This window comes from Notechis scutatus, chromosome 6 (genome assembly GCF_049901735.1).
Source record: "Notechis scutatus isolate UNSWTSFEM ecotype Mainland chromosome 6, rNotScu1.2, whole genome shotgun sequence".
Classification (NCBI taxonomy): Eukaryota; Metazoa; Chordata; class Lepidosauria; order Squamata; family Elapidae; genus Notechis; species Notechis scutatus.
This window is the reverse complement of record NC_142014.1, coordinates 36648549-36672201: the sequence shown is the minus strand read 5'-3', so window position 1 is coordinate 36672201 and position 23653 is coordinate 36648549. Positions and strand designations below refer to the sequence as shown.

At 37.4% G+C, this 23653-nt stretch overlaps 1 protein-coding gene across 1 annotated transcript; it reads left to right on the top strand.

The window, feature by feature from the left end:
• Nucleotides 1-5169: 5169 nt before the first annotated feature.
• On the top strand, nucleotides 5170-10141 carry IFNG (interferon gamma). The gene is made up of 4 exons (XM_026667670.2): nucleotides 5170-5445; nucleotides 6862-6936; nucleotides 7527-7712; nucleotides 9798-10141. Exons 1-4 carry the CDS (start codon nucleotides 5332-5334, stop codon nucleotides 9945-9947), a joined length of 525 nt encoding a protein of 174 aa, XP_026523455.1. The 5' UTR covers nucleotides 5170-5331; the 3' UTR covers nucleotides 9948-10141.
• Nucleotides 10142-23653: the final 13512 nt, after the last annotated feature.

Here is a 23653-nt window from a genome sequence, read left to right as displayed (position 1 = left end):
ATGTTCACCTTCTCTCTGAATTTGCAATGCACTTGCCTCTACTGGTTCCATAATTTGTAATTCCATATTATGGTATAAGCTTATTTGGATTCAATATATTTCCTTATAGGTTTTGTATATTATCTGATTCTTTAAACATGCTGCTCTGCCTTTTATGCAAAAGTCACAAGATTTCACACTGCCTAACATTTTAGCATGGCTAATTGAGTTATTCTAAACTGAAAAGTTAAAATAAAGGGTTAATTTGCATCCATACAATATTTGGTCCTCATGCTAGAATAACAGAGAATGGATGGAATGGCTGCCTGTTTACTTTTTTGGTTGATAGAACCACAGAAGTCCTAACATGTAAAATATATACATTTTCTGCAAAAAAATAAAGCCCACATGTCTAAAAGTTGCCAAGTTTAGAGATCCCTGTTCTAAATCTTCTTTAGAATCGCAGTTTTTTTTTTTTTTTTAAACAAGTTTTATTAAAAGTTTCAACAACAAACAAATCATTACATATTAAATCTTTCCCTGTCTTTCTACAATAATTTCCCCAATATTCTCATAAAACACAAACAAACACAAACAAACATAAAAAAATCTTTTAGTAAAGTACCTTGGCCCCAGTTACCTCTCTTTGCATGGGCTAAAATAATAGCGCATATCACTCTTCACAATTCTATCTTATTTAATCCATCTTAATTAAATCATTAAATTTGTATCTTTTGCCCATTCATTATCCCTCTATCTCTTCTTATAATAAAAGAATTTCTCCTGAAATCACTAATCAGAGTATGATGCCTTTCTATCCTCCCCTAAGTTAGTAAAATTAAAATTCAACATAACAAATACCCAATTTGGTTCTGCTTGGTACATTCTATCCACCAAAAATGTTTAAATACATTGTATCCTCCTTTCCTTCGATATTTTATTACATTTCAAAAATCAATCATTATTAAATCAATGATTATTAAAAACTTCAACATTTCAATTTTAAACTTCAACATTTTAATTTCTTATTCAATCTTAAACCATTCTAATTTACTATTTCAAATATAAATGTTACAATACCATCTTCTGTACCTTAGCAGAATCTTTCTTACAGAAATTTATATTTCATCCTTTGTCTCTAAAAAAAACCCTCTTCTCCCATCCAATTTTAAAGCTTTGAGGCTTTTCTCCGCCTTTCCCTTTCTTTCTTCCCCCACCAAATCTTCCTACCCCCTTCTTCTTCTAACCTCTGCCTTGCTGGGATCCCTTCTCTGTTGTGTTCCCTTTTTCTCTTGTTTGTTATCATTATATTTATTTTGCATCATATTTTTCTCTTTCTCAAATGTTTTTTAAATCTTAAGTCCTTCATTTTCCTTGCTCTCTTCCTTCCTTCTTCCTTAGATAAGTTTTGGGATTCAATGAAGATGGCGTCTTCGTCTCTTCCTTGTTGTTCTTCTTCCGTTTCCATCTGTTCCATTGTCTGTTGGTAATTGACCAGCGCCATTTCTAGAAATAGAAAAGCTTTTTCCATGCCATCTTTGCAGGCTGCTTTTGTTTGCTCATATTCATCCCTCAGGTCTTCAAAAGGAAAGCCATTATAAATAAATCTTTTCTTTTCTTTATTCCTCTTCCTTCTTACACCAACCAAATATTCCGAGAGAAAGGCAAAACAATCCCAAAATCCACAATCCTCAATAAATCCAAGCAAGCCAAAATTCCCCCTTCCTCTTCCAGGGGTGGTATCAAACAAATAAAAAAAAAAGAGTCCAAATCTATATTTTAAAGCCTTATTAAGATTATATTTCTGTCCTCAAGTCTTCAAGGCATCTCCTCCAACAAGATCCAAATTTATATATTTTCTTTATCCTCTCCCTTCCGGCTTAATTCCGTCGGGAGGGAGAGTAAACTTTCCCTTCAGCACCTCAAAATAGCCGCTTTTTTTCTCTTGTGGAAAAAATCATCAAAAAACCATCTTTTCCAGGAATTAAATTAGATAAATCTCAAAGCCCTGGGTAAACCAAGAAGAACTTTCACTTTCAATAACTTTCTCTTCTTCCTCCTGCGCATACTTGCCCGGCTGTCAACTTCTTTGTGGCGGCCATTACGGACCGCCGCTGCACCGTCCTGGTAAAAGGGGTTCTGCCGGCCAGGGAGGGGTCTGCAACACCCCCAAACCCTTCCTCCGGATCCCCTTACCTTCAGCTACCCCTGCAGGGCAGCCTTGCTCCGCACCCGTCCGGGTCGGAGCCCCAAACGAGCTAGCGCGGCAGGGATCGCGCCAGCCAGCGAATCCCTACCGCTCGCGAAGCCGACAAACCGGAAACCTTTAGAATCGCAGTTTTGAAAAGCAGAGAAAACTCCTTTTCAACCAGAGTGATTAAATAATTACGGCCTTTAAAGAGTGGTGGGGATTGGGGAAAAATACAGGAACACCAGGAGGAGCATGCTGATCAAAATGGGAAATATGCATGTCAAAAATTCCACACAAGAATCAGCCTATCAGCCTGACACCAATACATCAAGCTATCAGCCTGACATGAATACCTAGGAAAAGTCCAGAAAAAAATAATCAAGCAATGAATATATGAAAACCTAGAGGTTTTCATAGTCAAAAGCCAACATTGGTTTATCAAAAATAGATCATGCCAGACAAATCTTGCATTCTTTGACAAAGTGATGAAATTATTTTCAAATTCTGTGGATATAATTTACTTGGACTTCAGTAAGTCATTTGATAAAGTAGACTACAACCTTTTACTTGATAAGATAGAAAAATGTGGGTTAGCCAACATCACCACCAGATGAAATTGTAACTGACTGAACATGGTTCATTCATCAATGCTTTAGATCAGTGGTCACCAACCAGTGGGCTGGGGACCACTGGTGGTCCACAAGAAAATTTTGGTGGTCCGCAGAGAAATGTCAACCCCAAAGCAATTAATCCAGGGTGCACGGGAACACAAGGCTGCGCTGCCCACATGGCCCGTGGGAACAATGCAACGCTTGCATTGTGAACAACACAAGGTAGTGAGGGGAGGGGGGAAAGGGTGGAGTGGGGGAACTTGCCCCACATGCCTGGCCTGGCCACTGGGCTGTTTCTTTCCACTTCTTTCTTCTTCTGCTTTTGGATGCATGCAAGGAAAGCAGCAAAAGTCTTTCTCTCCCCCAAACTCTGCCAGAAATGACCCTTTGGGACCCTGCAAGGCATCCTGCTCCAAGAGGCTGTGCTGGCAAAGACTCATTTCTGGCAAAGTTTGGGGGAGAGAAAGAAAGATTTCTGCTGCTTCTGCTGTTTTCCTTGCATGAAGCCAAAAGTCTCTCTCTCTCTCTCCTCTTGAGAATGGAGCTGGAAATGGTATCCCATGATCCCAAATAAAGAATGATTGATCGGAAGAAAAACAGGGTGGGGGATTTTCCTGCAGACTTTTTGGGGATTTAAAATTAGTTTGGTCTCCCGGAGGTCCAAAAGGTTGGCGACCCCTGCTTTAGATGAGGGGATAGATGGGGAACTCATCAAATTTGCAGAGAATAATCAACACTCCAAAAGATAGGCTTAAGATGCAGAAGGATCTTGACAGACTTGAACATTGGGCCTCATCTAACAAAATGAAATTCAATGGTGAAGAAAGTAAGGTTCTACATTGAGGCAAGAAAAAACAACTGTACAGGTATATATGGGTTGTACCTGGCTCAATAGTAGTAACTGTGAGAGCGATCTTGGAGTCCTAGTGGACAATCACTTAGCAGTGTACTGCAGCTGCCAAAAAAGCCAACATAGTCCTAGGTTGCATTAACAGAGGGATAGAATCAAGATTATGTGAAGTATTAATATCACTTTATAATATTTTAGTAAGACTACACTTGGAATACTGCATCCAATTTTGATCACCATGATCTAAAAAAGATGTTGACACTCTAGAAACAGTACAGAGAAGAGCAGCAAAGATGATTAGGGAACTGGAGGCTAAAACATATAAAGAATGGTTTCTGGAATTGGGTATGTCTTGTTTAATGAAAAGAAGGATGGGGTAATATGATAGCAGTATTCTAATATCTCAGGGGTTGCCACAAAGAAGAGACGGTCAACCTATTCTCCAAAGCACCTAAAAGCAGGACAAGAAGCAGTAGATGGAAACTAATCAAGAAGAGAAGCAACTGAGAACTAAGGAGACATTTCCTGACAGAACAATTAATCAGTGGAACAACTTATTCCAGAAGTTGTGGGTGCTCGAACACTGGAAGTTTTTAAAGAAGAAACATTGGATAACCATTTGTCTGAAATGGTGTAGGGCTTCCTGCTTGAGGAGAGGTTGGACTAGAAGATCTCCAAGGTCCCTTCCAAGTCTGTTATTCTGGTTAAGAAGAAGGAGGAATGCAGGAATATAGTTTTATTTCCATACCTCATCCTATTTTCTGTGGTAAGGCTATACTCATCAATGATACAGTCTTGCCCAAGATATAAGATACAACATAACATCAATTTTGGTGAGAATTCATCCACCATGTTGTTATTATTATTTGTAATGCCCAATGGCACATTATTTCTCTTACCCATCACTGAAAAGCAATATTGCAAAAATTTACTATGGAATTACATTGGGTCAGTTTCCAGGTGGGTTGTTATAGACTTAACAGAGAACCAAATGTCAACTTTATCCTTATTTCTTGATTTTATAAAAAAATATGTAAATATGGTATAAACTCATCTATATATATATTTATTACATTATTTATGCAAAATGTGCTTTAGCCTTCTGGTTTTTTTTCTTTGAAAGATAAGGGGTTATATTTACTTTAAGTAAATAACATATGCTGCAAATGTATCAAACTGACCCATTAATGACATGAATTGAATATCTGAATGATTGAAATGCATTCTTTGAGCATTATTCCTCATATTCCAATTTCCTATCATGCACCTTTCCCCACACAGAAAGGGTACAGAGGGGTTTTCTTTCAAGAGGTGAGCATGGGGCTTCACAGGGAAATTTTATTCTGCCTTTTGCTGATGTAGTCATGCTTTCGAAGGATCCTTATAGGGTTGATTGCTGGATAAGTAATATTCAACACATTAAGAGGTTTGTCATTTAAAGGAAACTCTAACATGGTGAAATCCCACACCAGACCTACTAATAAAAACCAAACACCTCTTCTCTAATACCATTTCCTGAATTGTGTTAAAACACGTAATTCTCTTGGTTGAAAATTTTCAGTGATCAAGTATATATATCACCACCCAGAGAGGCAAAGAGCAGACTTGCAAGTAGATAACCAAGTTACTAGTAGATACACTACTCTGATTCTAGTTTCCAAATCTGCAGCAAAGTAGTTTTTCTATTTAATTTAGATATAATGGCTTGGAGGATTTGTCTCTTTTTCATTCTAATGACTACTTGTTCTGATGCCATCACTGGTTCAATTTTTGAACATATCAAAGACTCTATTCTGAAGCTAGAGAATGATTTTGTAAGTATGCCTTCAAACTTTATTTTAAATGTCTCTTTTCTCCTTTCAGTTGAATACTACCCATAGCTACAGCTATATTTTGGTGCAACAACCCAATTTGATGTAATGGGGCTGGATATAGACTTTTAATAATTTGGAAAACATTGCAATTTATTTCTTTGAGTTTGGGGTGAATTATTTAGAACTTGCTTTTACTAGAGATTCTGTTGACAAAATTTTTTGCAATTATAACTACTAGTTCACTTATACATTACTGTTTATTTTAATACATCTGACAAAGTTATAAAACTGGTGTATGTATGATCTTTTTTCTAGGAGTTCATAGTTAAAAATTGACTATTTAAGAGAAATGGGCAGAGTTGTTTACTTGTTCAAATACATAATCCTATCATTTCATTTTGAATGAGCAACCTCTACTACTTTTTCATTGACTAACACTAGAACATATAAGTTGGCTAATGCCTTCTCATAGTTCTATACAAATGTATTTTTTCTCCAAAGCTTTCATTTTAAAAAGTGTCAAACAATTATCTTATTTTGTACTTTATAATGATACAAGATTGTTGAAAGTAAAGATAGTTTAAGTGTTGAGCTTGACAGTTTATTCATATCATTCTCAACAGATTGATATCTTCACCCAAAGCAGGTTTTGGTGTTAATAAAATTTGGCTAATGTATCACACAAGCTGAATTACATACAGTAAATACACACTAGTGGTACTTCTCAAGGGATATTTTCATGAAAATACTTATTGACTCCACACTTGAAAATGCAGCCTATTTATCTTAATTTTTTAATGTTAAAAATAATGCCATATTTCAGTTCAGAAGAAGTTTTTAAGCACTAGGCTTCATTAAATGTTACAGTATACTAGCATTTTAAGGCATTCTCCTTGTTTGTGTTGTCAAAGTAGCTATAACTGGAAACTTTGTTTAACTATGTTGAATTAATTAGTGCTACATTTTCTTATCTAATTCTTGGAAAATAAGTTTTCTTGGAAACCCAGAACCAATGGAATGTAATTGCTGAATCTAATGCTTATATTTACTAGTTTATTTTTAAAATAATAACAATATAGCAATTTAGCATTAGTAATGCTTATGGATTAAAACTAAAAACAGCTGCAAATGGTGTGATACATTATTTTGCTTCTGCTAATATGCTGTGTTTGGGAAGTAAAAACCATTCCTTGAGTTCTTCTTACTTCTAATTTAAAAGGAAGGCAACAACGATGACAAACATGTGCTTACTTCTAAAACATTTATTTCATTTTCTAGCAGAAGTAAAGCAGAGACCAAGAATTACTGTAGCTTTTAAAAATATCCTATACATAGTTTGGATTTGAACTAGAGTTTTCACTTTAAAGATTAATTATGTTATATTGTGGATTGAGCCATTTGTATCTTGTATTTCAGAACACCAGTCAGTCTGACATAGCTGATAATGGATCTATTTTCACTCAGAGATTTAAAAGTGGATTATGGACAGAGGTAATTTCTTCCATTTGTTCGGTGGAGGGGGACACATATTTATCTCTAATCCTGAGTTGAAATATCAATTACTCCAAAACACTTGGCAATAGAAGATTTTCCCTATATTGTCAGCTTTGTTAAATTATGCAATACTAACATTTTTATATAAAACTTATATGTCAAGCAGAGGTGGTATTCAGCAGGTTCTAACCAGTTCTGGAGAACTGGTAGCGGAAATTATGAGTAGTTCAGAGAATCGGCAAATACCACCTCTGACTGGAGATTTTACAGTATCCTTCCCCTGCCACACCCACCAAGCCATGCCCACGGAACCAGTTGTAAAAACATTTGAATCTCACCACTGATGTCAAGGATGGAACTTTATCAACCATACTGACACAATTTTGGAGATACATCAGGACAAACTTAAGAAGTCACTTTGATTTCAGAAACAACTAGCCATTGTTTTGCCAAAGATATCAGTTACAGTGTGAGGATATTTCCAGCAAAATGAAAAAAAAATTAGACACCTTCTTTTTGAATTGTTCAAATTTCCGTTACTGGAGAAATGTCACTAATATATTTATTTTTTGTTGATTTTCTGGCAGGCCAATGAAAAAAAGATCTTACTTGCACAGATGATTTCCACATACAGCAACATGTTGAAAAACAAAACCAAAACTCAAACTCCAGAGCATCTCAGAGAGATAATAGAAGCCCTTGAACAATATAAAACAGAATTCAGTGAAAGTTTGAAGAAAGCAAATGATATTATTGAGGTGGCAAATCTTCCGGTAAGTATCAACAATTTGCTTTATAATATAGGATAAAATTAAAAGAAAATTAATAAATCAACACTATGTAGACCAATACTATTTCTATTGTAAAGTTATAATATTAGAATCCAACAAGTTTGTTTGTTTGAACTAAGAGGCTTGTCTGAGACTGAAGTAATCTGACAAACAATTATTAAATAGCAAAGACAAGTTCAGGCTTTAGTGCAGTAATTGTGAAAAACAAAAATTTCCTCATGTACATCCATTACCCCCACACAGGCAATGCTAGTTAGGGTGATGGGAGGCAAGACAAATGAATCTAGACCATTTCCTATTGGAGAATATTGATACTGTAGAGGAGTACTGAAATAACCATGAAAAAGAAATGTGAGAGCATTTGCACAAGCACCAGCTCAGGCCTGAGAAAGAGGAAGGGATGAGAAAGAAACTTTAGGTTGCAGAGAGAATAGGGACTGTCCTTGAGGAACAGGAGGAAGAGCCAAGCAATGGTCTGATAAAAGAAACCTGACCCCAGGGCAGGAACGCAATGTGAGTAAAAGTCTCAGATAGGGCCCTTAGTTCATACAAAGGAAGGAGGGGGAGTCACATTTCAGAATTGCAGGATTCTAATATTATAACTTTACAAAAGAAGTAGTGTTGGTCTACATCAGGGCTGTCATACCTGCGGCCCCTGGGCCAGATGCATCACCCGCTGGCCATGCCATATACCCGGTTTTTCCTGAAGAGGAAAAAAGTCATGATATATCACGTGACAACGCCATGGCAACATGAGATTTACACCCATCGTTTACATAATGTTGATTTCTTAATCTTGTCTACCATTTCTCCATAAAATAGCAAATGGGAAAACCAGCCAGGGGTCATTACAAAGATAGCCAGTGCAAAACAACAACAACAACCCATGTGTTAAGTACATGGTGGAAAAGTATAAGAAAATTAGACTGACTCAGACTGGCTCCCCCATGATTTGCTGAAGTATAAAACAAGGAATAGGTACTGAAAGGAAAGCACAGAACCCTTGCAAGGTTCTGCATTATAAGAATTATCCTCCTTGGATGCTCTTTGGTGTAAAAAGGACAGAGAAAACTCAGTCAAGCTTTCAAAATTAATGGTAACCCTTCAAGGCCAGGCCAGGAAGCTGATATCACAAGACTACTGGAACTGCTTTAATATAGCAGAATATAATAACAAAGTCTTGAAATCCTGTCAAAGTTTCTCCCTGCCCTCAAACATTACCCATGCAAGGTTATTTGGTGTCTCTAATTCACCACCACTTCTCTTTTTAGGGCTGACAAACATAATCTCTTCTGCAATTCTTCTTCAACATTGTCTCTGTATTCCCTTACGGAGTTTATACATCATAGCTCATACAGGATGAGACTGTTGAGGATTGCAGTTCAGCAGTATCTAGATCAGACTCCCAACTTTGGCAGCTTTCAGATGTGTAGACTTCCACTTCCAGAATTCCCTAGCCAGGAATGCTATGGTTGAGAAACACTGATCTAAATAATGCAATCCCCACTCCTGTTATAGCAGGAGGGAATAAAAATAATGTAGTAGTTCCTTGTTCCTTACAGAAAACAACAATTACTGGGATATTTTGAGGGGCTTTAGGGGACATCAAGTGCAATATAAATGATATATGGAAAACATCATTCATGTGAGCAAGTTCTGTTTTTTCCTGATTTCCTAATTTTAAGGAAGCATTTGAGAATATGTCATTGTTTTTGAAGTGTGTAAAAGTTATACATCATAGTTTTAATATGTTAGTTCCTGAACATGGTAGAAAACCATGCTATTAATTTTCAGTGGTCACATTCACAGCAGGCTGAAGAGGAATCTTCAAGAATTATAGGACCTGATATTGCAAATTTCCAATCCAATTCATTATTGGATTAGGGCATTGGAGTTTGAAAGGTCTTACTAGCTGAAAAACAGTTATTCCTTTCACTATTTCTAGCACACATAGTATTATTACCTATCACAATCTTTATTTAATATACTGTACATAGCATATATATTGCATTGCTTTATTCTCATAATCTTGATTGCTAATGTATTACTATTTTTAATTTGAAATAGATGAATGATGTGAAAATCCAACGCAAGGCAGTAGCTGAAATGTTTCGTGTCTTGTCTGAAGTGAACATTGAAGAAAATAAAAGACAAAGGAGAAGTAGAGGACAAAATCCAAGAAAGCAGAAGAGAAATATACTAAATTTCCGAGGATGACAATTTCTCTTATTTTAAGACAACCGTTTAATATATAACATTTATTTATTGATATTTATCAGTTTAAAATGTTAAATTATTTAAAATTTATAATGTTATCTAAATTAATCTTATTAAAGCCATATTTATCTTCTAATATTTTCAAAAGTTTTTATGGAATACATATATATTTAATTATTAAATCAAATTCTACAGTTTCCCAATGTTCTGGTTATTTATTTATTCCATTTATTGGTTATAAGGTGATAGTTTGCTCTTAATATATAGTCGGAATTTATTTATTTATTGAATACCCTTATGTCCATATACTATGTTTGTGACCTGGTTGTGGGTTATGGACACCAGTCAGTTGCCTTGTGATGTAGTCTCTTGATTAAAGATCTCAGGTTGCATGGATGCATGAGTGTCATTTAGTTTTGTTTGTAACATACAGGGCAAAATGTGCTGAAACTGCTCAGTGTGTAGCATACCTTGAATGATAGCATCAAACCATATATTTCATAATAATATAAGAATAATATCGGGGTGGAATTCTACTGGTTCTGACCGGTTCTATAGAACTCCTTGTTAACTTTCTTGCAGTTTGGAGGTAGTTAGAAGCAATCTCCTTTTGTTTTTTTCCACCCTTATTACATTCTTGCCAGTACGCCTAGACTTCCTGTCTCCGGAGCTTCTGGGGTTTGACTTTTTTAAAGGGGAAGGGTTGTTTTAAGATTTTTACACTGCTGTTGGGAGGAAATACTTCCCTGGACAATCAATCAGTACTTTGAAGAAATAATTGAACCATGAAGCAGAGCTGTCAGAAAGAAGCTTTTAATGACAGGGAACCAAGATGACTGACATTCAGCAAGGCTTCTTGGCTAGCTAGAAAGATTGACATTTAAATGTGAGTTTACATACCCTTTCTGAGTTTTGGTCTAAAACAAGGGTGGGATTCAACTGGTGTTACTACCAGTTCGGTGACTACATTTTGCGCTGATTTGTAACTGCCTGATTTGTAACTCTGGTTTGCAGGTATTTTTAATCTAATGATTAGTATTTAGGGCAGCTTTTTGCAAGCAAAGAAGCTTTTTGTATTTTTGTACAAGTAATCCTTGACTTACAACAGTTCATTTAGTGACCATTCAAAGTTACAATGGCATTGAAAAAAGTGACTTATGCATACTTATGACCGTTGCAGCATCCCCACTGTCATGAGAGGCCAGGCGAGGAGAAGCACCCCTTGACATGAGTGATGTCAAGTTGGCCATGACCACCCAGTCACATGGCCAACAAGCCACACCCACCAACTAAGCCACACCCACAGAACCAGTTGTTAAAAAAATTGAATCCCACCCCTGAATAATATATAACAGAATAGCAGAGTCAGAAGGGACCTTGGAGGTCTTCTAGTCCAATCCTCTGCTCAAGCAGGAAATTCTATACCATTTCAGACAAAAGGTTGTCCAATCTCCTCTTAAAAACTCACAGGAGGCAAGTTGTTTCACTGATTAATTGTTCCAATTGTTAGGAAATTTCTCCTTAGTTCTAGATTGCTTCTCTCCTTCATTAGTTTCAATCCATTGCCTCTTGTCTTGCCTTCAGGTGCATTGGAGAATAAGTTGACCCTCTCTTCTTTGTGACAATCCCTGAGATATCAGAATACTGCTGTCATATCAGTCCTAGTCCTTCTTTTCATTAAACTAGACATACCCAATCCCAACAACCATTTGTTATATGTTTTAGCCTCTAGTTCCCTAATCATCTTTGCTGCTCTTCTCTGTACTCTTTCTAGAGTGTCAACATCTTTTTTAGATCATGGTGACCAAAATTGGATGCAGTATTCCAAGTGTAGTCTTACTAAAGTATTATAAAGTGATATTAACACTTCACATAATCTTGATTCTATCCCTCTGTTAATGCAACCTAGGACTATGTTGGCTCTTTTGGCAGCTGCAGTACACTGCTGGCTCATGTTTAAGTGATTGTCCAGTAGGACTCCAAGATCGCTCTCACAGTTACTACTGTTGAGCCAGGTACTACCTACACTATACCTGTACATTTGGTTTTTCTGCCCTAAATGTGGAATCTTCCTTTTTTCACCATTGAATTTCATTTTGTTAGATAAGGCCCAATGTTCAAGTCTGTCAAGATCCTTCTGCACCTTAAGCCTATCTTTTGGAGTGTTGGTTATTCCTGTCAGCTTTATGTTATCTGCAAATTTGATGAGTTCCCCATCTATCCCCTCATCCAAATCATTGATGAAGATGTTGAAGAGTACTGGGCCTAAAGCAGAGCCTTGGGGCACCTCACTGCATACTTCCCTCCATGTAGATGTAGTTCCATTGAGGACTACACATTGAGTGCAGTTGGTCAGCCAGTTATAAATCCATCTGGTAGTGATGCTATCTAACCCACATTTTTCTTATCAAGTAGTAGGTTACACTTTACTTAATCAAAAGCCTTACTGAAGTCCAAGTAAATTATGTTAATAGCATTCCTCTGGTCTACTAATTTTGTCACTTTGTCAAAGAATGCAATAAGACTTGCCTGGCATGATCTGTTTTTGACAAACCGATGTTGGCTTTTGCTTATTACTTTGTTTGCTTCTAGATGTTTGTTGATTCATTGCTGATTCTTTTCCAGAATCTTCCCTGGAATTGAGGTCAGGCTGATAGGTCTGTAATTTCCTGGATCTATTCCCCCTCCTTTTTTTTGAAGATGAGAACTACATCAGATTTGGCAGTTCCTCAGTGCTCCAGGATCTTTGAAAGATATCGTTCAGTGGTTCTGAGATCACATCTGCCAGTTCCTTCAGAACTTTGGGGTGTCATCCATCTGGTCCTGGCCATTTGAACCCATCTAGGTTGGACAGGTGCTCAAATAAGAATGACTGTGGCAAAAGAAATAAAAAATACTGTCAGTAGAAATAGGTATTCTGGATGCAATCCCAAAACATTTGGAGTATGACTTGAATACCATTGCAATTGATAAAATCACTTTCAATCAATTGCAAAAGGCAGCTTTTCTTGGAACAACTTACATCCTGAGACGATACCTTTAATATTAAACAACAGCTATCCCAGGTCCTTGAGAAAGACTTCATAGGTGTACAAAAGTGCAAAATCTAACCTAAACATCTGGCTGAATGTGCAACCAGCCACAATAATAATAAACAAACTAAACTTTATAAACTATTTATAAATAATAAACTGGCAACTTTTCACTTCATTCTCTTGATGAAAACAGAATTTATTTTTATTTTTATTTATTTATTTGTCGAGTATGTATTAGATAACAATTATAAGTATAAACATGATTATTAATATATGAAATGGATATGAATAAAGGGAACATTAGAACAGGAATGGTAGGCACGTTGGTGTGCTTATGCACTCCCCTTACAGACCTCTTAGTATTGGGGTGAGGTCAACAGTAAACAGTCTGAGGTTAAAGTTTTTGGGGTTTGGGGAAGAGACCACAGAGTCAGGTAGTGTATTCCAGACATTGACCACTCTGTTGTTGAAGTCGTATTTCCTGCAATCGAGTTTGGTGCGGTTTACCTTGAGTTTGTATCTATTGTGTGCTCTCATGTATTGTTGTGGTTGAAGCTGAAGTAGTCATTGATGGGTAGGACATTCCATGATAATGGAATAATTTATAAATAAATTTATATAATAATTTATAAATAAATAAATAAGTAAATGGATAATTTTATGTGCTACGCTTAAGTCGGACTGAAGATGGCATAGTTTTAAGTTGTCTAGGCCTAAAATTTCAAGTCTGGTGACATAAGGTATTCTGTTGTGAGTTAAAGGAGTGGAGGATTCTTCTTGTGAAATATTTCTGGACTCTCTCGTTTGTATTAATGTCAGATATGCAATGTGGATTCCAGATGGATGAGCTGTATTTGAGAATTGGTCTAGCAAATGTTTTGTATTCTCTAGTCTAGTTAGTAATACAATATTACCAGAGAAAAAACTATGCAGGATTAGGTTTACAACTCTTAATGCCTTTTTGGCTATGTTGTTACAGTGGGTTCTAGCACTTAGATCATTAGAGATGAGTATGCCAAGGTCCTTGACAGAGTGGGGTGTCATCTACAAGGTCATGTCCATTCAGCTTGTATTTTATTTTCTGATTTTTTTGCCAATATGTAAGGCAGGGCGTTTGTTTGTTGAGATTTGAAGTTGCCACTTGTTTGACCATTCTGACCCTTTTTGAAGGGTAGTAGTATTGTCGGTGGTGTTGAATAGTTTTACATCAGCAGCAAAAAGAATGCAGTTGCTTTTAATGTGATCACAAAGGTCATTTATGTAATGTAAATATGTAAAGAGTTGGTCCTAGAACACTGCCTTGGGGGACCCCACTGTTGACAAGTACAGAATTTGATAGGATGCTCCCAATTTTGACCATTTGTTGTCTGTTTGACAGGAATGCTTCTATCTAGTTATGCAGGTGTCCAGAGATGCCATAAGATTTTAGTTTTAGAAGTAGTTTGTCATGTATAACTGAATCAAAGGCTTTACAGAAGTCTATATAGATTGCATCTATTGCTTTGATCTGATCGAGTTGTGTAATCCATGTGTTTTTGCAATGTAGGAGTTGCAGATTACGGGATAATTTTTTTCTGAAACCAAATTGTTTGTTAGAGAGTAGGTTGTTTGCCTCTAAGTGGAGGATAATGGATTGGTTAATAATTGATTCCATTACTTTGCAGGTGACATAACATAAAGAGATTGATCTGTAATTTTCAACTAGGCTGGGGTCTCCCTTTTTGAAGATGAGGATGACTGTAGCTAGTGATGATAGGATGGGCAAGGAGCTGGTCCTGAAAGATTTTTTGGAAGATTATGCTTAGAGGTTCTGCTATGGCAGTGGAAAGTTTTTTTAAGAATAAGGATCCAATAGACAGTGATGGTTTTAGATTGAGTAATGCTTTTTCAACATTATCTTCTGTAAAATCAATATGTATTAGATCATTGTAGTTGTCTGTGGTTCGACTAGGAAATACTGGGCATGATCCATTGCTGTTTACAAATACTGAGCCAAAGAACATGTTAAAGAGGTTGGCTTTAATGGCTTCATTGTTACAGTCTTTACCATTAGGTCCTTTTAGTGGTGGAATGGATCTCGAGTCTTTAAGTTTGTTGTTTACAAAATTATAGAAGGCTCGGGTGGATTTTGTGTGCAGAAGGTTTTCTTCTTGTTTAATGTGATAATTGGTGCATTCAGTCTTTATCTGGTGGCATAACATAACATAAGAATGTTATGTTCACATGTTATGTTAAATGTGGCCATTTAATCCTTCTAAAAATGAATGAAGCCAGGTTTAGTCTCCCAAAACTTTTGAAAACTGTACAGAAATAAACGAAATTTGGTGAGGGAGGAGAAGCTGTTAAAAAAAAAAAAGAAGAGAGAGAAAGAAAGAGAGAATTCATCAATCCTGCTGGGAGCTGCAGAGACCCCACCCTCCTGTCCAGTTCTCCAATACATCCATATTGAAGAGGCAATTGTTAGTAACTCTTACTCCTTCCTCCCTCATATTCCCTATTATTGAAGGAGGCATTTCCTTTTCATTAGGTCTGCTCTTGCTGATCAAATTATGGAGGCTGAAGCCAAACACACAGGTTTCCTTTCCATCATTTTAGGAGATTTCAATTAAGCAAATTTAAGGAAAGAGCTCCCGAAATATTTCCAGCATGTAAATTGTCCCACCAGAGGCAAAAATACTTTAGACCACTGCTACACAACAGTAAAAGATGCTTATAGGTCTTTACCATGAGCAGCTGTGGGACACTCAGACCACTGCATGATTCACCTTGTACCTGCCTACAGACAGACTTAAAACCATGAAACCAACAATTAAATCAGTGAAGACTTGGTCGGATGAGGCAAAGCTGAAACTCCAGGCCTGCTTTGATCGTACTGATTGGAATGTTTTTGAAGATGTCTGTGCAGACCTAGATGAGCTCACAGATACTATAACATCATATGTCAGCTTCTGTGAAGACTTGTGTGTGCCAACAAGGAACCTGCAAATATATAGTAACAATAAACCTTGGTTCACAGCTAAACTTAAGCAGCTATGTAGTTCCAAAGAGGAAGCCTACAGAAAAGGTGACAGAATACTATATAACCAGGCCAGAAACATATTAACAAGAGAGATCAGAGCAGCAAAAAGAAGCTACTGTGAAAAGTTAAGGAATCAGTTCTCAACAAATGAACCAGCAAACGTGGAAAACTCTTAAAAACCTCACTGGCTTCAGCAAACCTCCTTCCCAGGCAGAAAGAAATCAACAACCAGCAGATGACCCGAATGTGTTTTACTGCAGGTTTGAAACAAAACTACAGCCACCTATCTCCACAACCCACATATCAAACACACCAACAACAGCCAAGCCTCCTACAACTGGCCCCAATCCATTGGGTTCACAACTCTGGTGATCACCGAAAAAGAAGTGCAAGATCTATTATATGGACAAAAGCCAGGAAAAGCACCAGGGCCATACAAGATAACTCCTTCATGCTTAAAAGTCTGTGCTGACCAATTGGCCCCCATCTTCACTCGAATCTTCAAAAGATCACTAGAGATGTGCTATGTTCCTTCCTGCTTCAAACCTCTACTATCATCCCAGTGCCAAAGAAGCCCTCCATCAGGGAACTGAATGACTACAGACCAGTTGCTCTAACATCTGTAGTTATGGAAACCTTAACATCTGTAGTTATGAAAGGCTAGTGCTGTCACTCCTGAAAACCATAACGGATCCGCTGTTAGATCCCGTGCAGTTTGCATACCAAGCAAATAGATCAACAGATGATGCTGTTAGCATGGCTCTGCATTACATCCTACAACACCTTGGATCTCCAAATACCTACGCAAGGGTCCTCTTTGTAGACTTCAGTTCAGCATTCAATACCATCATTCCAGACACTCTTCTAAACAAACTAAACCAACTAGCGGTACCTGAAACACTTGTAAGTGGATCATAAGCTTCCTAGCAGACAGGAAGCAGCAGGTGAAGCTAGGCAGAATCACATCCGATCCCTGTACAATCAGCACAGCCCCCCCCCCCGGCTGTGTGCTTTCTCACTTCTCTTCTCCCTATATACCAATGACTGCTTCTCAAACGATCCATCTGTTAAAATACTGAAGTTTGCTGATGATACAACAGTGATTGGTCTCTTTCGAGACAACGATGAATCCACATACAGACAGGAGGTTATACAACTTGCCTCGTGGTGTAACTGGAACAATCTGGAACTGAACACACTCAAAACCGTAGAAATGGTGGTAGACTTTAGAAAAAACCCTCCCACACTACCACCTCTTACAATACTAGACAACACAGTATCAACAGTAGAGACCTTCAAATTTCTAGGTTTATTTATTTTATTTATTTATTTGATTTGCCAATTGTTTACAAGATAATAAGTATAAGTGTATACATAGTTGTGAATACATGAAATGGGTACATATAAGAAAAATAAAAGAATAAGAGAAACAATAGGACAGGGACGGTAGGCACGTTGGTGCGCTTATGCACGCCCCCTACAGACCTCTTAGGAAAGGGGTGAGGTCAATAGTAGACAGTCTAAGGTTAAAGTTTTTGGGGTTTGGGGAAGAAACTACAGAGTCGGGTAGAGTATTCCAGACATTGACCACTCTATTGCTGAAGTCGTATTTCCTGCAATCAAGTTTGGTGCGGTTAACTTTGAGTTTGTATCTATTGTGTGCTCTTGTGTTGTTATGGTTGAAGCTGAAGTATTCATTGACAGGTAGGACATTGCAATGTATGATTTTATATACCATGCTTAAGTCAGACCGAAGACGGCGTAATTCAAGGTTTTCTAGTTCTAGAATTTCAAGTCTGGTGGCATAAGGTATTCTACAACGAGTAGAGGAGTGGAGAACTCTTCTTGTGAAATATTTCTGGACTTTCTCAATTGTGCTAATATCAGATACGTAATGTGGGTTCCAGACTGATGAACTGTATTCGAGTATTGGTCTAGCAAATGTTTTGTATGCTCTGGTTAGTAGTGTGATATTACCAGAGAAAAAGCTACGTAGGATTAGGTTAACAACTCTTAATGCCTTTTGGCTATGTAGTTGCAGTGGGCTCTAGCACTTAGATCATTAGAGGTGAGTATTCCAAGGTCCTTTACAGAGCTTGGGTCATCAACAAGATCTTGACTATTCAGCTTGTATTTTATTTTCTGATTTTTTTTGCCAATATGTAAGACAGAGCATTTATTTGTTGAGATTTGAAGTTGCCATTTGTTTGACCATTCTGATACATAGTCAAGATCTTTTTGTAGGGTAGCAGTATTGTCTGTGGTATTGAACAGCTTTACATCATCAGCGAAGAGAACGCAATTGCTCTTAATATGATCACAGAGGTCATTTATGTAGAGTATGAAGAGAGTTGGTCCTAGAACACTGCCTTGGGGGACACCACTATTGACAGGTACTGGATTTGATAGGACGCTCCCAATTTTGACCATTTGTTGTCTGTTTGACAGGAATGCTTCTATCCAGTTATTCAGTTGTCCAGAGATACTATAGGATTTTATTTTTAGGAGTAGTTTGTCGTGTACCACTGAATCAAAGGCTTTACAGAAGTCTATGTAGATTGCGTCTATTGCTTTGCCCTGGTCGAGTTGTGTCGTCCATATGTTTTTGCAGTGTAAGAGTTGCAGATTACAGGATAGTTTTTTTCTGAAACCAAATTGTTTATTGGAGAGTAGGTTATTTGTCTCTAAGTGGAGGATGATGGATTGGTTAATAATTGATTCCATGACTTTACAGGTGACGCAGCATAAGAAGATTGGCCTGTAATTTTCAACTAGGCTTGGGTCTCCCTTTTTGAAGATGGGGATGACTGTGGCTTGTGACCATAGGTTAGGCAAGGAGCTGGTCCTGAAAGATTTTTCAAAGATTCTACAATATCACATGACCTAAAATGGACACCTAACATCAAAAACATCATCAAAAAAGCACAACAAAGAATGTTCTTTCTGCCCCAACTCAAACTGCTCAAACTGCCCAAGGAGCTGCTGGTACAGTTCTACAGAGGAATTATTGAGTCTATCATCTGCACCTCTATAACTGTCTGGTTTGGTTCTGCAACCCAACAGGACAGGCACAGACTTCAGAGGATAATTAGGACTGCAGAAAAAACAATTACTACCCACCTGCCTTCAATCGAGGATCTGTATACTGCACGAGTCAAAAAGAGGGCTGTGAAAATATTTACAGACCCCTCACATCCCGGACATAAACTGTTTCAACTCCTTCCCTCAAAACGACACTATAGAGCACTGCACACCAGAACTAGACACAAGAACAGTTTTCCCCCGAAAGCCATCACTCTGCTGAACAAATAATTCCCTCAACCCTGTTCAACTATTACAAAGTCTGCACTACTATTACTGTTAATCACTTTTCATCACTCCTTATCACTTGTCCCCTCCCACTTGTGACTGCATGATTGTAACTTTGTCGCTGGTATACTTACGATTTATATTGACTGTTTTCTAGTATGATTGATTGCTTATTGTACCCTATGACTATCATTAAGTGTTGTACCTTATGATTCTTGACTCCTGACAAATGTATCTTTTCTTTTATGTATACTGAGAGTATTTACATCAAGACAAATTCCTTTTGTGTCCAATCACACTTGGCCAATAAAGTTTTCTATTCTATTCTGAATCCCACCATTCTGGACAAATATCGTCCAGTTTCCAATCTTTGTGGGGAAGGTTATAGAAAAGGTGGTCGGATAGAAGTTCTGGAGGATCTTGGATAAAGGGATTATCTTTGTCTGATTTAGCTCAGTTTCAGATAAGGGTATACTATGGAGGCAGCAGTGATAGTGCTTCTCAAGGTGCTTTGTTGAGAGCTGATGATTTCATCCTTGTGCTCCTTGATCTCACAGCAGCTCTCAATACTGTTCACCATGAATTTTTTCTTTACTGGCTGTGGGGAATTAGAGTGGGAGGTACTGGGCTGCATTAGCTTGCCTCTTTCCTCAGGGATTGTTCCTGTGGGAGTGGATAGATTGCACCAATGGTATCTCATTGTGTGGTATCCCAGAGCTCAGTCCTCTCTCCCAACCCGTTTAATTTCTACTGAAACAGTTGAGTGAAATCATCCATGAGTTTGGGGTTTGATATAATCGATACTCTGATTCTATTAAGTGGGAACTGGAACTGGTCCTTGTCAGATTTGAAGGGTCAAAGAAAAATGTCTTAGAAGTAAATTATCATTTTATTTTTGTCACAACAAATCGAATGGTGCAATTTATAATGAAATGTGTTCTTTTAATTATAATGCAGTATCTGTATTGCCCTACAAAGTTATTGGCACAAACTTGCCTACAGAAAACATGGCTTCCCCTATCTTCTCAAAGGCTGAACATGATCTGTAGGTTGAATTTGGAACAATCCTTGTTAATGTGAAGTTCCATTTATACTATGGAAAACAGCCCAAACGGTTGGGATGGAATGTCTGTGGTTTATGCTGAACTTTCAATGGGATATTCTTGAAGCTCATTATAAGAATCTCTCTGGCAATTTGTCAGCAATTTGTAATTTCCATATGATGAGATAGCAAGATGGTTTTCAATGAAATACCTTAGTGTTCTGTGATACTTTTTGTAGCCACAAAAAAGGATGGGATTTTAAAGAGTGTTTCTCACAGGGTTAAAAAAACTCTCTACAGGAAACAAGATATATGTGGCATAGAAAGCTTTGCCTTTGAAAAGAAATGTAACCACATCCATCAGTACTAAAACCGAAGTCTTTAGTCAACAAAAGAGGGACTGAAAAATCAGTTCTAAATGCTTTGAAATATGGAAATCCCAAGAAAATACAATTATGCAAACACACCCTTACACACACATACAGAAACACAGAGAAAGGTATATTAAAATATTTAATTATACATTTACTGTGTCATAGTATATCAAGTTGCAAATCAAATAAGGTTGTAGTATATGAAATGATAATGCTCGTCTCCATTCACTATTTTAATAGAGACTGCCATGTAACCAGCCTGCATAAAAGGGGAACACTTCCATCATGTGCAGCAGAAGTATTTATTTATTTATTTATTTATTTATTTATTTGATTTGCCAATTGTTTACAAGATAATAAGTGTAAGTGTATACATAGTTGTGAATACATGAAATGGGTACATATAAGAAAAATAAAAGAAGAATAAGAGAAACAATAGGACAGGGACGGTAGGCACGTTGCTGTGCTTATGCACGCCCCCTACAGACCTCTTAGGAAAGGGGTGAGGTCAATAGTAGACAGTCTAAGGTTAAAGTTTTTGGGGTTTGGGGAAGAAACTACAGAGTCGGGTAGAGTATTCCAGACATTGACCACTCTATTGCTGAAGTCGTATTTCCTGCAATCAAGTTTGGTGCGGTTAACTTTGAGTTTGTATCTATTGTGTGCTCTTGTGTTGTTATGGTTGAAGCTGAAGTATTCATTGACAGGTAGGACATTGCAATGTATGATTTTATATACCATGCTTAAAGTAGCTGTGAATTTCAGGAGAGGTTACAACTATAGAGCACCCTCAGGAATCTCCTCTATTTTTTAAACACACATGCATAAGTATTTTTGTTAAGACAAATTCTTTCTTTTTCATCTCCCTTCTTCCTACAATGCCTGAATAAACAATAAGTGTGAGAAATTGTATCTGTTGATGGTTTGCATAGACAACAACTAAGATGCAAAAAAGTAGGATGTCTAACATACCCACCTATTTCCTATAAGGTTTATGTTGCCACTTTATCAGCATTTTTTTTTAGTTTTTCAGTAATATGTAATGTTACTGTTGATGTAAATGTGCTTGGGGCAGGGAATGAATACATGAAAAGACTAGGCAAAGAGCCATCCCAAGACAGTTTAGCACTGAAAACAAAGGGAAGCTAATATCTTTGCAAAGTTATATCTGCTTCCATTTAAGGGAAAGAAGCTATCCAAATCTAGGGCACATGGCCTTCTCTTCTACAAGAAGTTACTACCACTCAGCAGCTGCTACCTAAAGCAGCTGTCTCATTCTAATTGTTGCAGCCAGCTATATAAGAAAGGAACAAAACTTTTCGTATTTTCATTGATATTATACCTATTGTCTCAATTCTAAATATACTTTGTAATCCCAAAGAAAGCCCGAATGCATTCAATAAGGTTTGATCTCAAGTTGATCTATATAGGATTGCACTGTATATTGCTTACAAGGATGAGCAATTGCCCCTTTAACATTAGGAATATGAGTTAACACATAATGCCTTTATGCCACAAAAAAGAATCGTTGCTCCCATCACTTTTTCCCTATTGCTATACATTTCTGTTTCTAAGATTGTGGTCTGAGGTACATTGTGATGATGCGGTAATTTTATGACATGAATGGAATTTCCTGTGAAGGTTGAATATCTTGCAGTATAAAGTGAAATCAAACTTTGACACCTGAGGACAAAAGCTTTCACTTTCATTTACTGTCATTTACAAATCCTGGACTCCCAGGATAGTGAAAGTATTTTTTGTCAAGTTCCCAGCCAAAGTTGGTACACATTAACCCAAGAAATCCGTTCCACATATGCTTAAAACATTTATAAATGAAATAAGTGAAGATACTCATTGTCCAGAGGAGATACCATAACTTCTTCAAACAATCTAGTAACATCTGCTTTTCCTCCTTTCTTTTTGACAGTATTTTTCCTACATATATTGTTGAAGTGCTAGAAAAAAGAGAAAAGAGGAAGATTCTGCACAAATATCTGTAACTTAAATACAAAGAAGCTAACAAGGGGAAGCTAATGGTGGTGTCCATCAATTCAAACCTATTCTGTAACCCCCATCACCAATCAAGGCTACAGCACTGAATGGCAAATCGAAGATTTTTGGTAGGGCAATTTGTTGGCTTTCTTTCAAAAAAGAAAATGACATTGATATGTTAAACCATAGAAGCTTTAATATTTTATTTAATACAAAAAGTTATTTTTCTTTAATGTTTCCCTCCCAACTGTCTCTGTTCCTTTCTGCAACTTCATAGTGCAATTGCTATATCTCGTAAAGCCCTCACAAGGAAAGCAAAAATATTTTGATTCCCCAATCAAGAAAAGTTGTCCTTTGCTTTCTAATTAATATATTGAGTAATATATTGAACTCTGATTGGTTCTTTCTTGTCAGAGTGATTCCCAAGCCCAGTAGGGAACACATGTGTCCCCGTGAGGCAACCACTCTCCTATCATAACAGCAAGAGAGACATTTAATTGCTTCAGTTGTACTTATAACAGACTAACAGAATTGGAAGGGACTTTGGAGCAGAGGTTGCATTCAGCAGGTTCTGATCAGTTCTGGAGAACCAGTAGTGGAAATTTTGCATAGTTCGGAGAACCGGCAAATACCACCTCTGACTGGCCCCACCCCCATCTATTCTCTGCCTCCCAAGTCCCAGCTGATCGGCTGGGTCTTCTTTTGTTACCCTGCACAGGAGAATGGAACTGGAAAACGGGTTAATAGGGTGGAGAGGGAATGGGATTTTACAGTAACCTTTCCACAGGAGTGGGGACGGAATGGGATTTTACAGTAACCTTGCCGCAGGAGTGGGGAGGGAATGGGATTTTACAGTAACCTTCCCACAGGAGTGGGGAGGGAATGGGATATTACAGTAACCTTCCTCTGCCACTCCCACCAAGCCACGTCCACCA